Source organism: Drosophila rhopaloa, unplaced genomic scaffold (assembly GCF_018152115.1).
Source record: "Drosophila rhopaloa isolate 14029-0021.01 unplaced genomic scaffold, ASM1815211v1 contig_2, whole genome shotgun sequence".
NCBI classification, from domain to species: Eukaryota; Metazoa; Arthropoda; class Insecta; order Diptera; family Drosophilidae; genus Drosophila; species Drosophila rhopaloa.
The window spans coordinates 23,192,543-23,208,282 of NW_025335083.1; the positions used below are offsets into that span (position 1 = coordinate 23,192,543).

The following is a 15,740-nucleotide window of genomic DNA, read 5'->3' on the forward strand; positions in this document are numbered from 1 at the left end:
CCAATAAGCAAATACAACAACCCATCTGAAGTACTTTATTTTCCACGTTTATTTCTATAAAATGAATTATTATTCAATTATAAGATCTATGGAGTGCACTTGTTGAAGAATGTATTTTATTAAGATAATAAATAAAAAAATAAAAATAATTACTTAAACTCAGGTTCCACCGAGATTTGAACTCGGATCGCAGGATTCAGAGTCCTGAGTGCTAACCATTACACCATGGAACCGCTTGAATACTGATTGACAAAACCCACAAACATTCTACCACGGACAAAAAAATGTTGATTTGACAAAACGTATTGAATGAATTCGACAAGATATATAATATATATTTCAATAAAGTTAAATACTTTAAAATCAATCTTTATATATAATTGCAAGCATTAAATGGTAAAAGGAGTATCTAAAAAGCTACAATCAAAAGAATGCTAAAAACATAGAAAATGCTCACCTAGTCTTATACTAAGGATATAAAAATATAAAAAACATGATTTTCTTATGTATTGTTAATATTTATAATTACAAACATAATACAAAAAAAAAAAAAAATAGTAATTTCTTAATCAGGTTCCACCGAGATTTGAACTCGGATCGCAGGATTCAGAGTCCTGAGTGCTAACCATTACACCATGGAACCGCTTGGCCTTCAGCCGTCCAAAGCAGTCCACAATTCTCGTTGGCCCTTCGCGCTGACCAATATTTCATGAGATGGAGAAAGTTTTAACTCCCATCATAAAAAATCCAAGCTAAATTTTGCACTTCAACATTTTATTTGCTCAATACTTTTTTTTTGCATTTTTTAAAGCACTTATGACTAATTTGATTTGTCAGCACGCGCATATTCCGTAATCCGTATTCTGATGCGTTATCACGAGTCGTTGGTTGGTTTGCATTGTCCTGGTCAATTAGCCGTAGTAGGAGTAGGGGGAAGCGTAGTATCCTCCGGAATAGGCGTACGGGCTGGCTCCATAGTAGTACTGCGGGGCGGGCTCGGGACTAGCAATTGGAACTGGGGCGGGATTGGCCCGTGGAATTGGTGCGGGGACAGCCAGAGCAGCAGCAAAGAGGGCAGCGAAAACAACAACCAGCTAGAAGTTGTAAAAAGTGGTAAAAGCATTTTTATTTATTGAATTAAGTCTAATCAAACTAGAGTCGTAAAGTTTCGTAAGCAAATTAAATTTAAGGCTCTTTCAATCTTAACATTTGTATTATTAGTTTTAAACAAGGATATTACTATATTCTTCTTTAACTTACCAGCTTGAACATTTTGTTTGTTTTGAGGACTTGAGGTGCTTGTGTAGCGATTGCAAATTGTGATTTGATGCTGTTCTCCACTTTTCTGCCGGCTTATATAGTCCTCTGTCAGTCTACCAAAATTCGCACTCATGACTTATTTATGATGTCGCACTTCTGGGCTCTGATCGGATTTATGGCCATTTCTGTTTTGCTCACATCATTCGGCTTTAGATTTGTTTTTATTTTCACTGCGATAGTTTTTGTCAACCCAAAACAAAAATTTCCTTTGCATTCTAATGACTTCTTATTCTTTGCCGATCTCTGATGATGGAATCGCTTAGATATAGATTGGCCTTGAACGTGTTTTCAACCTGCGACTGGAGAATATTTCTAACTACGCTCATTGCATTTTAATTGGGAATTTGTGTTCTCAGATTTGGGCTACCATTCAGGTGATTAATGCTTTGTGGACATTGTCAGAATGAGATTGGGAATTATACTGTGTTTGTTGAGGTTTTTTTAAAGAAGATAAGTTTTTGGAGGTATAATTAATAATTGTAATTGGTAATAAATTGGCACATTATTTGGATAAACAAAATATAATAAAAATATTTAATCAGTAATTTAATTTATTTTTGAAGTGAATGCATTCAAAATGCATTTTTTAAAGAAAGTAAGACAATATGTATATAATTATGATTGATTTATTGAGTTATTTATTTTCAATTCTTATAGTATCTAAATACTATTTTCTAATTTATTATTTGAGAGTTTTTGATTTTGATTTCGAGCGCTCTTATCAGATAAAAGGCCCTTTAAAAGATAGAAAATTAATTCAAGGAATCCTATCTGTAGAAAAAACAAGAAATGCCAACTTTTGTTAACAACTGTTGCACAGTTCTTAATCTTACGTTAATTTACTTTAAAGATACGTAATCATTTAGGTTGCCTTTCATGTCAATAACTAGAGTAAATCCTCTTATCTCATCGAATTCTATTCCGGCTGCAAGTGTATTGCATACATTTTGCCAAATCATGTATTCTTAAACTCCCAAATCGATCGAATTGACAATAAAGCCAAATGTTTGCCGGCGGCCAAAACGAAACCAAAAGCCGATATAAAAAAGAGTCAACGAAAGGAGAGTGAGTTGACAAAAAGAACGACACACATTTTGGAGTTTTTGGGGAAGGGGCTATTACGGAAAGTGGATTTTTGGGCGGAAGAGGGGGATACTTACTGATGATAATGATGATGGTGGCGATGTCGTCAGGCACACAGATTAAGAAACAATAACGTTCTTTGTGCTCAGTACGTTTGGCAGGCATTAGGCGAACGCGTTAAGAGCCGTAATGAGCCATAAACTTGGCCGGCGTGAATGCATACGGAATATAAAAATGCGATGCAGTCAGCGATGAGGCAAAGCGGCTTATATCCGTCTGAATATAGGTAATGTTTGTGAATATAAAAGGCTGCAGTCGGGCAAACATTGAGTGCAGTTCGATTTTGTTTGTCAAGTCAGAGAATTAACCCTTTCATCAACATGTTCAAGCTGGTGAGTATTTGATTTGCCGCAGGACACTCGCCTTTGATCCTGTAATCTCTGAACGAGTGCTTCGCCTACTTTTGCGCCCACAGGTAGTGCTCTTGTTCGCCGTCCTGTTGGCCGTTGCCATGGCTGTTCCCGCTCCAGGACCCAATCCCGCTCCGGTGCCCCAGTTTGTCTACTCCGCCGGCTATCCGGCCGTGGGCTACGCCTCCCCGTACGTCTACTACGGCTGATTAAAACATCCGGATTCACTGAATAAAGATTTTCGATATTTACATGAAAATCAATTTTGTTTTCTTTTTTATTACATAAACTTTTGATATTGATGCAATGACTTATATCCCTTTTATTGGCTCTCTTTTTAAAAAGCAGTATGATTTCTTTATAAAACAAATTATAATTTTAGATTGTAGTACATTTCTTTGAAATTTGTTAAATAAAAAGTTTCGAAGACTTAAAGCTTAAATACAACATAAAGGCAAAGCTGTTTGAATGTTATTTTTTTATAAATGAAATCTGAAACTTGGTTTTTTTGCTATAATATTTTTAATGTTATATTGCCAAAGCTAATTTTTATAACAGTCTCATTACTGTTATACGGGAATAGAGCCACACTACTGCCAAGTGGAGCTAATAAACTAATGAAAATCTTTAACTAATACAAAAAATGGGATTTAATGTAATAAATTTTTCTTCGTCAATATTCAGAAGAAGTATTCCACTTCAGTACAAAATATACACAGTTTTATAACTTACATTTTACTTTATGGCAAATGTTCATAAAGTTGAAACATGTCCTGTTGTATAAAAGCTTTTGCACTGACAACAAAAAGCTTAAAGGATGCTTTTCACCCCAAAAATCCTTGCCGCTGTCAAAACCTCCCCCAACATTTCGAACTGAAAATGTTTAGAAACAAGTGCTTATAAATAAGTTGCCAACTGAAGCGCCGACGAAAAGTGTGCCAACATAGCGAAGCACCTACTAAATGAAGTTTTCCCTTTTCGGGCCGACTTTCTGGCGATGGGACAAAAAGGATGCGACAGGACGAGCGATGACTTCAGTGTACTTTCTGATTTCGCAACGGTTTGAACGTGAACGCGGCAGCGACATTCGAAGGACTCGCAATTTGAGGAAGTCATCCCGAGGACTTCGTACTCGCACTCGCACTCGCACTCGCACTTCGTTAAGCATCCGCCGTGGATGCCGAATGTCCTGCGGTGCACTTTCAGTCGAATCTCGACGTTCGCCTGCAATGGATCAGGGGATTCCCCATCGGCGGCTACGACAATCAGCCAAGTAGAGCGCGAGAATTGAACGTAAGGCGAGGCAAATCGCTGGCAGGATATGTTTGCCGGATATGTCAACCTACGCGGGTCCCTCCAACCTCCCGGTGGCTTCCTTCCATCCAAGTGCTTCCTCGTCGAGTGCTAGTGCTTAAGAAGAAGATAAAAAATAAGCGGGCAGGCCAAGAACCACAAAACAAAATAGCCAAAAAAAATAATTTATAGCAAAAATGTTGGCCCTGAGCTGGATGATGATGTCATACCATTTTCCTGGCCAAAAGTGAAAGTAGTGTTGTTGCCGGTTTTCCGGCCACGGATGACACATGAGCGGCTCAGTCATGTGCCATTATCCCTCAAGTGAACAGCATCGTAATTAACTGCGAAAGTCAACCGAACAAAAACGTGTAATAAACTCACTGCAAAGAAGCGAGACTTAGTGAAATTAACCATTAAGGATTATAGTCAAATAAAGGATATACCACCGGCTGAGCTATGGATACTCTGATTGCGCTCTGTTCTCTGCTGTTGCTGCTCCTCTCCCAAAATGGTAGGATAAGCTTGGATCTTCCAAGACGGCTTTCATTTTTCCCACATTAAGTAGCACCCCTTTAGAACAAACACTCTGGACAAAAATATATTTGGTTCAACTTCCATTTTGTTTTCCAACTCTCTTTGTCTTCATAATAATGAAATTCATAGCTGAATGCCAAATGAGTTCATTTGTTTTGGCAAAACTTTTGGCACTCCTTTGTTTGCGTATTTATGAGAGTGTGCTGATGTGTTTGCGGATTTCTTTTAGACTTTTATAATGAGTTAAATAGTTAAGTAATGCCGAAAGAACGATTAAATATTTTAGATGAAATTCAGATAATACTAAAAATAGGATTTTTTTTGGAAATTTAAAAAGTTTTCAAAATATTAAAGGAACATTGAAGTTTTTGTATACAGAAGATAAGTTTATTAGCTTTTTGAAATGGTAATTAGATATTATAAACCTTCATTTGCTTACTTTTATTTTTACTTTAGTACAAATGATTACTTTGGGTTTGGTAAAAAATTCTTCAAACAGGGAAACTTTATTTTTCCAACTATTCGTTTTTAAAAACATTTATGGCCGTTCTTATCTTAAACTTTGGTTCTTTTCGTGCTCATCCAACTAAGACAAATATTTGCTTTTTCTGGCTGCCGCAAATCTGCTTTCAAATGTAGCGGAATCAACCTCTCAAAGGAAACATTTCATTGGGGCGAACTTTCTTTTTTCACAAACTTCTCTTGTCTCTGACCAAACATTCATTTTTTATCTGTTGCGGCTACGCAATGTGGCATGGAAATATTACACATACGCCCATTTCGCTCTCAGCCCAAAAGAATGCAATGGAAAATGTTGGGCGGCAGAGGAGATGCACAGGCACTAAGTGATGCTAAGCAAGCCATGTGTGAGCGCTTTGTCAGCGTCGGAGGAACCTTCACCCAAATTAGCCCATGGCCATGTGGCCCTCAAAGATGAAACGCTTCATGGGAATCATGCGAAGGAATTCATTACGGCAACGGAAGCGTGCCTGGGATGGGGTAAAAAGAGGTTGTGCCCAACTCAAGTCACTTGACAAGCTTTGAAGTGTGTCAAGAAAAGGAACAAGTTACTAAATAGGCTGGAAAATATGTCTGGAGACCAAAAATATAAAGGAAAATCTTAAAAGATAGATTCACAACTGATGCATATCAGACCTGGCTTAAAATGCTAATATATGTAGAAGAGGGCCAACCCTATTTGTTTACCCTTCTTTATATTTACTATAAATTGTTACCAAAAGAAGAGAAAGTATGTTTTTAATAAATTCTGTAAAATATTCAAGCATGTAAATGGAAATGGTTACACAATTTTATTATTTGCACTTATTTTACAGTTTGTTCTCAAGAAATATTTACAAAAAAAAACACCAAATTAAATTAAATTTCTAAGCATATTAAATTTTCTTCTTTTAATATCCAAATAAGACATCTAGATAAAATGCAATCGCAAATAACCGAAATCTACGAATCTCCTGCATAATAAATTCAGTTTACCATTCTAAAAATATATTACCTCTAAAAACCTACTTACCCCTTTCCTTTTGGCCCCTCATCATCTTAAACTTGATTGATATGCAGCGCACAAAGGAGGCAAACCTTAACAATCCAATTGCAGAAAATGTACCTCCGTTTATGTGTGTGCTTGTATATTGCTTACGAATTCAAAAAGGCGAATTTGAATTTTTATTGGATTTACTTGAACATTTGCCGCACACAGACTACCTACCTATCAAATAAAATATTATTAAATTCAATTTGATGGATTTGATGCACTCTGGTCTAAGTATTTCTAAAGGCAAAGGGAATGGGGTTTATTGATTGAGAGCGAAAAGAGCAAACCAATAATAGATGAAATTTTAAAAATCAATTTGCCAAAGGTTCTTAGCAGCCTCGTTGAAATGTAACTCATAATTGATTAATTTCATGTGGATCCTTGTTGAGAAATAACATATTATTCATGTACATTATTAGTTTTGCATACTTCAAATAAAAGCGTGCTTATATTTATTTTTATTATAAAGATTCTTTTGATTTAAGTTTATCTTCCATTAGGTAAATTAAGTCTCGGTGTAGTTTATCCATCAAAAGTTTATTTACCTCGGGTTTTTAGCTCGAATTCATTGCCAGAAATTTCTCTAAAAACTTTTAGATAAAGCTGAAAAAATATCAGTCTCTCTGCAGATTAAATATCAAATATATTTCGTTTCCACTACCACATGGTGCCAATAGATTCAATTACCAATAATTATTTTAGCCAGCCGTCAACAGCATGCCGAAAAAAGTAAATACAAACAAAATATTGTAAAGCAAGTTCTGATCCCTTTTGCAAATAGTTTTGGATATTTATTTTCAATTTTGTCTGTACAAAAACTGTGGAATTGTTTTTCTGAAATTTTAGCCAGCAAAAGTAGTCAAGGCAGGGGTTAAAGGGTTTTTTGGTTGCTAGGCGAGGCACAACTACAAAAAAATATAGGCTCGCCTTTTGGGGAATTGAGGAATTTTTCGCTTTGGGACCAGTCATAAAAAAGATGATGAAATCATTGAAAAATACTAGCTAATATACAAACAAAAGTGATTTAAATAAATTTAATAAAACCAACAAAAATTAATATATGTGTTGGGTTTTTAACATGGACATTGTTTTTAAATAAAAAGTTAACTTTATAATTTACAGAGATTCAAACAAATAAAACGAAAAATTTACTAGAAAAGGTTATCTCGTTAGGCGACTGAAAATTTGGATATAAATTTATGAAACAAATTTTGTTTTATTTTGTACCAAATTCATTTATATAGTTACAATCCCCATTTTAGTCAATACATTTAAAAGTAATTAGGAAATACATTTATTAATAGATAGTTTTTAGAATCCCATTTTATTACAAAATTCTTTAGACTCTTATTGCTTGTAATATTTTCCCCCAACTCTTGATTTTTATGAATTACACAATGAAATGAAAATGCAAGATAAGAATTTCTATTAAAACTGCTCCACAAAAGGTTGAGGGGTTATGAAGGCGGAGTGAGGAATTCAGTAGAGATGGGTTATTTTGATGCCTTGAATATTTCATAAGAATTCAAAATGTCTATATACAAATTCATTCACTCACTGACTGCTGACAGCAAAGCTAATTAAATGCAAGCCAAAACAAATAAAAAATAGGAAAAATGAGCAGCTGTCTATATAAATTATGATTACATTTTATGAGCTGGCGAGAACACCCGCTGCTCAACCCCTTGTTAGAGTGATAAATTTAATGCAAAAAGCGTTCCATTTTGCCCTTTTTCAGCTGCAATCCTTGGCCAGCTGGACAGTAGCCTCATTGGGGGGAGTGGCATTGGCCTGCCGCCCACCGCCCTTCCGCCCACTCCCCCCTCAGTCTGCAGCCGTCAACGCCATCAATAACGCATTTTGTAAATGACTCCTTCATCATCTTCTGCCAGACAGTACAAAAGAATATCGACACCAAGTGGCGTGATCCCCGCGGACAGACCCGTGAGAACACCAAAGGACGCGTCCACATCGAGAAGAAGACGACGGGTAAGTGGTGAAGTAATGACCCACTGGAGTGGATAAAGTCACTGGCTGCCATGCAAAACTATCTTTCTGGTTTTTACACAAGGAGAAAGCTAAGCGGATGACCTGGATATGAATAATGGCTGGCTTATTAAATCATTATTAAAATAGGAAGCTATAAAGAGTGTCTAAAGAAAATGTTTGACTTGGAAGAACATAAATTATATATGAACTGCAAAGTAGGCTATAGTCTATTAGCTTAGCAACATTTAAGAAAAATTTAAATTGGCTTTCTTAAATAGATTTTTGTTAAAAAAAGAACGTATATATAAAATAGCAAGGTCTGAATTAAAGAATTTTAAATTCTATAATTGAAATTCTTAAGTTTATTGTATTACATAGGTATTAACTTCTATATAACTCATAATAATAATATAATAACTCATAACCTATTTTGTCTCTGTATTCGTCCTTGTTTTAGGACCTCTGGCTTTAGTTTTCGAGCACATCTCACTGGAGGACAGGGGCAACTGGACCTGCGAGGTGAACGGGAATAGAAATGGGAATCGGAATGTCAATGTTGAACGTGAATTTTTGGCCTCCTTCGAGCTGCTCGTAAATCGTAAGTTCACTTCAGCTTTTGGGGGCTAAAAGAACATAAAAGAAACCGGGTCGTAAAAGCTGCAGTAGGATCTGTTTACTTGCTCAGTTGTGATTTGGACTTAGCTTTAGTAAGTCTGCCAATTCCGGAGCACGAATGAAAAGTTTAATGAGCTTACAGATATTTTTTTGTTTGGAATCCTTATAGATTTAAAATCATATACATTTGGGGCTTACTTTTAAATACATTTGTTAGCTTTTAAGTCAAACCACCATTTTAATTGCATCCCCTTAAAATCATAGTCAAGTTTAAGTAAATAAATAAAATAAAATGAAAACCTTTTTTTCACGCTCATAAAAAAGTTCAGTTTCAGCAGTTTCATTTGCCATTAAACCACTTGCCACAATCTTCTCGACCACTTTTCGCACGAAATTCCGGACCAATTTCCGACTGACAAATCATTTAATGTATTTACAAATCAGAATGATTGCTTTGCCAGGCACATTTAAAGTAACTCGATGAACTAGCACACAATCTGTCAACTTACCAATCAAAGAGAGACCAAGTAAACAGAAGCAGCAAAGAAGCTGGTTAGCTATATATACATATATATAGACTGTATATATAGATGTAGGAAGGGGGCTATCATGGCTGCATATTTACACACGGAATTTCCCATTCGACTTGACCCGCAGAGAAAATCTCATTTGGAAAGACGGAGCAAGTGCAGTCGGTGCGCGAGGGACGCGATGCACTGGTCAATTGCTTTGTGGAGGGAATGCCCGCGCCGGAAGTCTCCTGGCTCTACAATGGCGAATATATAAACAGTAAGTTGGCACTCGGAAAAATGTATACAAAACATTCCTCATAATATAATTAAGTAGCTAAAAATTAAAAATATTTGTTTATTATAATATTATTATCTATTATATATTATTATCCTTATGATTTATGGAGCTATTATCACAACCCAAGAATTTCTCAATTAAATAATGTAATGTAATTGAAAGGTCCTTATGAACTTTCGGCGAATTAACATAAATACTTTATTTTATTATATATTATTATCCTTATGATTTATGGAGCTATTATCACAACCGAAGAATTTCTCAACTAAAGAATGTGCATTGAAAAGTCCTTATGAACTTTCTGCGAATTCTTAACAGAAATACTTTATTTTAAATGATTTTAAATGTTTGGTAGAAATTTAAAAACTTTAAAAAATTGTTGAACATTTTAAAATTTGGTTTCAGTTTAAATTAAACAATAATTATTAGTAGTTCATTGACAGCTTATTAAATTTCTCAGTTTTGGCTGGAATACCTATTTGTATACTATTCTTTAAAGCCATAATAAAAATATTAGTTAAATTTTGTGTGAGTCAAACTCCGAATATGATCTATTTAAATTTTAATTTCTAAATTGGAAAAAATGTAATCAAAGAACAGATTAATTTTCAAAGTGCAGTGGACTGCCGCTGGCATGGCAAGCTTGTTGGCGATGCAACGATATCCCCCTCAGCTCTGACCCCGCCCCCTAATTCTTTCCCCTCGCCTTTGTTTTGTTGCAGCCGTCAACTCGTCGAAGCACAATCGCCTGACCAACGGTCTGTACATCAGGAATGTGAGCCAGGCGGATGCCGGGGAGTACACGTGTCGGGCGATGCGTATAACATCGACTTTTTCGGATTCCGATCAAATAACGATATTGCTAAGGATACAACGTAAGTGTCATTGTCCCACTCTTTCAATATCCAGTTTTGGAGAGCAGCTCTGCAAGGGGCGTGCCACACTCGATAATATTTAATCTAGAATTTATTTTGCACCCCACTTGTTGGCGATTGCATTTGGCTGCCATCCCTTTTTTAGTTTTCCAAGAAACGAGCAGCGACTGTGCAACAAAGTCTTTTGCTGATGGCAGCTTAAAGTTCTTTAAGACCCCCTTTGGAATTTCCCCTGGGAAGTGGGCAAGCTTCGTTGGCTTTAATGAGATTTCCAGTTCCCAATTGAAGTTATCCCCTCGGCACCAAAAAGGGAATTCCATCCGGATGTCAGGGTCAAGTGGCTGGGAAATGCAAATTATTGATGCAAATTTCCTAATAAACATATTACCCGTCTTGGGAAGAAGGGGATTGAAATCTAGAGATATCTCATGAAATTGAGTATCCAGGGGAATGGATATTATTTTCAAGTTAAGTCAAGGAAGAAAATAGAATTTGTATAAAGCTTATACAGAGACAGCAAAGCACCTTAATTGCATTTCAATAAATCAAGTAGCCAGTTCAAACAGCTTAAGAATGTATTGTATTTCATAGTAGTTAGATTTATACCTTTATAATTCTGTAGTGTTTAAAATAAAAGGTTAAGAGTAAACCAAAATTTAAGCAGATTATCAAATTCAGAAAATAAAATGAACTGAATTGATTAAGGACTTCATATTTGTCTTAGACTTTATCCTTTGCCATGTTTATCTTCGACTTATACAGCACAAGCCAGAAACAAGAACTATGATCCATCTTTTCATATTCCTAACACGAGGAAAAGTTTGTTTATCACAACCTAATAATTCCTCGTATTTGCCAACCGAAAAAACGGTCTCCTGGGAGTCATTTGTAATGCTGCCCAGCCATCGATATTGAACCTTATGGCTTCATAAACAAACCAACACCAGGCAAGCCAAATATGCAGGAGCCCGGGCCACTTCATCCAAGCTCCAGTTGACTCGTTCGCCCAACTCCTCGTCCGAATTGAGTTGCCGTCAAAATTTTACTAATGACTGCCGCTCGAATATTTGCACAAGCCAACTAAAGAACACTGAGAAAATAGCAATACTTTAAAAATCAAATTCACATATTACTAAAAAATATATAATATTATGATTAGCATAGTTTAATTTGAAAGTTTTTTATCACTTACACATACACATATAATATTTGAAATATATATTAAAATAAATTAAAGATAACGTAATAAATATTAATTTATTACATGCCAAAATAAGTTCCAAAATCTTAAGGTCTAAATCAATATCTAATTAAAAATCAAAAGCTATATTTAAGGTTTTGAGAGCAGCAGTTATCTCTAGACACTTTCCTTGAGTTTTCAAGAGATTTTTTCGACAATTCTTGAAGTTATATATTAGAGCAACCTTAGATAACCCCTTATTCTCCTCAGTGCAGCTAAAGCCCCCCAAGCGGAGCAATCCGTCGGGCAGCTGGTATCTGGAAGGCAAACAGCAGGCGAATGGAAACAGAAACTAATTTGCTGCCCAGCAGAAAATCGCAGGAAGGGGAATCCGACGAGAAACTGAAACAGAAACAGAGCCAGCAGTTGAAATGCTGCAAATGCTGCAATATATAGGTTTGCATTTCCCAAGCAATAAACTTCAATGGACCGCATCGGCGACGATGGCGACAAGGACACGAAGGACACTGGGACAACGACGAAATGCTAAAATGTGCTATTAGCCAACGCCTCAATGGAAAATAGGAGGGGTCGAGGTCCTTGGGGATAGCGGAAAACTCACAATTGACAGTGGGAAACCCCTGCGATAAAAGCAGCTTTTCAAACTTAATTGCTTTGTCTGCATAGTATTTTTTTTAATATTGACGTAATAGTGCAAATACAGACTCTGCAGTTTTCACATATACCCATGAATGAACTCTTATATCTTATAAGCCCCTTACGTCACAAGTTCCATTTTTCCTTAAAATTAAACAAATTTTCAAGGTCATCTTCTTCAAAGATACTGGGAATTGGTTCAAAACTAAAGTGTGTCTTTTATTTGTAGTCAAACGATGCCAAAAGACTTCTTACGATTCAAGAAAAGTTTTTAGAGGCAGAGAAAGCTAAAAAAAAGCAATTTGCAACCGTGTGATTCAATTTCTAGATACTATATTCTTATTTTCTTTGCTCTCCATTCCAAGACTCAAGGTTATAGTTTTTTTTCTTTTTTTAAAGGAGTTAAAGAAGAATAAGAGTTCCTTGCTAAGAGAAAGTAAGAGAAAGACGGAAATGTATTGTTCTTGTGATTGGATTATTTTCGGTTTTTTGCTCTTCAATTTGAGCAGATGGCAAAGGCGTAATAGTTTAACACTTAGAAGTTGTTTTTCCAAAAATATCTTTTATGTTAAGTAATCACTATTTCCTACGATTATAATTTGGGAATTAGACTACTAAAGTCATTAAAAAATAGGAGGATTTTAGCACACACAACTAAAAAGTCCAACAAATATCCATCTGCTCCCATATCTTTTTTTCCGCTATCTTTTTAGGAGCTTAAATGGGTGAATGAACAAACAGAACCAGGTCGAAGTTTTTGGCAGTCAGTATGTGGGCACAAAAACATACACTCAGAGAAACAAGCCTTTTAAAATCATATATACATTTTTTTTTCTGCAATATAAGCATTGACATAATGTGATATACTCAAACTAGGCCTTTCCTTGATGGGTTGGGAATCAAAATTCCGATAAACTTTATTGAGGATATTTTTAGGAAATTCGTCTTTATTTAAAATGGATGTTTCATTGACAGGAATAAGCTGAGGGAACTTTTACTTAAACAAATTCAAGTTTATAACATAAGTAACAACTTCCTTGGGGTGGAAAAAAAATGGATATTTAATTATGACAAATGTGACTTTAAAATTATTTACAAATAGTTATTTAGTGTGGTTAAGTTAAGCCAACAAGTTGGGAAGATCTAAAAGATAGTTTTTCTTAACCCTTTGCACCTCAGTGACAACATATTTCTGATAAAATATGCTGAATATATTTTAGAAAACACTCTCTGCGCTTTTCGCCACATGTGGTTTATACCTACACCCATCTTTCAGATAAACCCCACTGGTTTTTCAACGAGACCCTGCCCGTGCAGTACGCCTATGTGGGCGGGGCCGTGAATCTGAGCTGCGACGCGATGGGCGAGCCGCCACCATCGTTCACCTGGCTGCACAACGGCAAGGGCATCGTGGGCTTCAACCACCGCATCTTCGTGGCGGACTACGGGGCCACGCTGCAGTTGCAGGTGAGGAACGACTCCCAGTTCGGGGACTACAAGTGCAAGGTGGCCAATCCGCTGGGGATGCTGGAGCGGGTGATCAAGCTGCGCCCGGGGGCCAAGCCCTGGGGTCCCTCGCGGTTCCAGCTGAAGAAGGTCTACACCGACGGCTTCGCCCTGGACATCCACAAGCCCTTCATGTCGAACGTCTCGGATGAGATGCAGATCTATGGCTACCGGGTGGCCTACATGAGCGACACCGAGTTCAAGTTCAGCGCCGGCAACTGGAGCCATGCCAAGCAAAGGGACTTCTCCCTTCATCGGGGTGAGTATACTATAGCTAATGCACTATTTATTTAACATAAATAAGGACTACTTTAAAGCACTTAACACAATTTGTATAAGAGAAGCATACCTTTTTGCCTTCTGTTTATAATTTTGCAAGGAAACATCATCTAAGGAAAGCTCTAGAATTCGAGCCAGGAAATTTATCAAGTTGAAGTGATGTTCACAAGGACACTCAACTATTATTTTAATTTTCCAAAGGCAAAAAGCTTTCTGTATGAATTTTCCCCAGTTGTAATTCACTCAAAAATTGAAATTTGGCTTTGCCAGACCTAAACCACATTTTCTTAATCGAATAATCCCATTGATAACTATGTTTTGAATGTTGATATATACCCTATTTATACTAAAAACAAATAATTATTTTTTTGTTATTTAATATCAAAACCAAATGTTTACTTCCAGGCCATCATTTCATTATCGCTCATTTGGAGTCGAACACCACGTATCTGTTGAGGGCGGCCAGTCGGAATCTCGCCGGACTGAGTGAATGGAGTGCCGTGAAGGTGTTCACCACAGCCACAGGATGCAGCTGGAATCCGTCGCTATATCCCATATACGCAATCATCATCGCTTTGATCTGGACATAGAGCTTGTCCCAAACCAAAAAGAAATACCAAATACCAAATACCATCCCAAACTCGTTATTGTTGCTGCTGAGTTTTCTATGTTCTTGTATCTTCTGTGATAGAACTTTGTGTGTGCAATTCACTTTAACCTAACCCAAGAATGTTTAGAGAAGGGAGCTATTAAACCAATTGCTTTTTGCTATATATAGACGATATCTGTTCAGCCTATTGCCAATTTTTGCTGCCAACTTTCATTCATCAACCGCATTTTTTGTACGTTTTTTAAGAGAAAGACCTAAGGATGTTATTAACGAACGATTTTGGAGAGGGGTGTAGTCCTTAGGATACATACAATACATATGCATTGTCAACTCTACCTTATAGTTAAATATGAAATGCCCAACTCTACATAAATGTTGTTCAAGCTAAAAACTAAAACGATATACAAGTAAACCCAAACAAAAAAAAACGAAAACTTTGATGAATTTTACAAACACAAATGGAAGTCCAAATTACTGATTATAAATTAAATGAAAGCGAATCAATAATAGAAAATGATTTGAATTAGCTTAATTGAAGTGAAAAACGAAAACCATAAATGAGAAACGAACCCCCAAATAAAACGAAGTGAAATGTTTAGCAGGTAAGCAGTGCGTATGAGTAATATGAAAATAAATTCAACTGAATGTGTATAAAAATGACTTTGATGTTGATGTGGCTTTTAAACATTTTATGAAATTAGTTTAGGCCAAAAAGGGGATGGGAAAGGTAAGTTTTTAGGGGTATTTTTAAGCATATTAAAGTGTACAAAACAAATTCAAATCATTTGGATAATATTTGATGAATTGGCGAGCTTTTAAAATTAACATAAATATAGTTTCAGGGCAATTAAAAAAAATGTTTGATATTTTATGCATTGATTTCCATTTTTTGTATCCATTAAAATAATTTACATTTTTTTGCAATAAACAAATTAATTATTTAAAGCTTACAAAGTATTAAAGCTAACAAAGTATTTTTGTTTAATTTTTAACATAATGTACACACTTTTCTATTAATTTAATC

At 35.9% G+C, this 15,740-nt stretch overlaps 3 protein-coding genes and 2 non-coding genes across 5 annotated transcripts; 2 read left to right on the top strand and 3 right to left on the bottom strand.

The window, feature by feature from the left end:
* Nucleotides 1-161: 161 nt before the first annotated feature.
* Nucleotides 162-233, bottom strand: Trnaq-cug. The gene has a single exon. It is a non-coding gene; the product is annotated as a tRNA-Gln (tRNA).
* A 338-nt stretch (nucleotides 234-571) lies between these two features.
* Nucleotides 572-643, bottom strand: Trnaq-cug. The gene has a single exon. It is a non-coding gene; the product is annotated as a tRNA-Gln (tRNA).
* A 114-nt stretch (nucleotides 644-757) lies between these two features.
* On the bottom strand, nucleotides 758-1,311 carry LOC108037420 (neuropeptide-like 4). Its single transcript, XM_017113982.2, has 2 exons — nucleotides 1,261-1,311; nucleotides 758-1,094 (listed from the first exon to the last, which is right to left on the bottom strand). Exons 1-2 carry the CDS (start codon nucleotides 1,270-1,272, stop codon nucleotides 912-914), a joined length of 195 nt encoding a protein of 64 aa, XP_016969471.1. The 5' UTR covers nucleotides 1,273-1,311; the 3' UTR covers nucleotides 758-911.
* Nucleotides 1,312-2,739: 1,428 nt separating this feature from the next.
* Nucleotides 2,740-3,072, top strand: LOC108037422 (neuropeptide-like 4). The gene is made up of 2 exons (XM_017113983.1): nucleotides 2,740-2,795; nucleotides 2,879-3,072. Exons 1-2 carry the CDS (start codon nucleotides 2,784-2,786, stop codon nucleotides 3,020-3,022), a joined length of 156 nt encoding a protein of 51 aa, XP_016969472.1. The 5' UTR covers nucleotides 2,740-2,783; the 3' UTR covers nucleotides 3,023-3,072.
* An 804-nt stretch (nucleotides 3,073-3,876) lies between these two features.
* LOC108037418 (neural cell adhesion molecule 2) lies at nucleotides 3,877-15,280 on the top strand. Its single transcript, XM_044459867.1, is given in 8 exon segments — nucleotides 3,877-4,620; nucleotides 7,934-8,017; nucleotides 8,020-8,184; nucleotides 8,642-8,782; nucleotides 9,457-9,588; nucleotides 10,332-10,484; nucleotides 13,598-14,086; nucleotides 14,512-15,280. Coding segments are annotated over 8 exon segments (1,404 nt in total). The 5' UTR covers nucleotides 3,877-4,565; the 3' UTR covers nucleotides 14,697-15,280.
* Nucleotides 15,281-15,740: the final 460 nt, after the last annotated feature.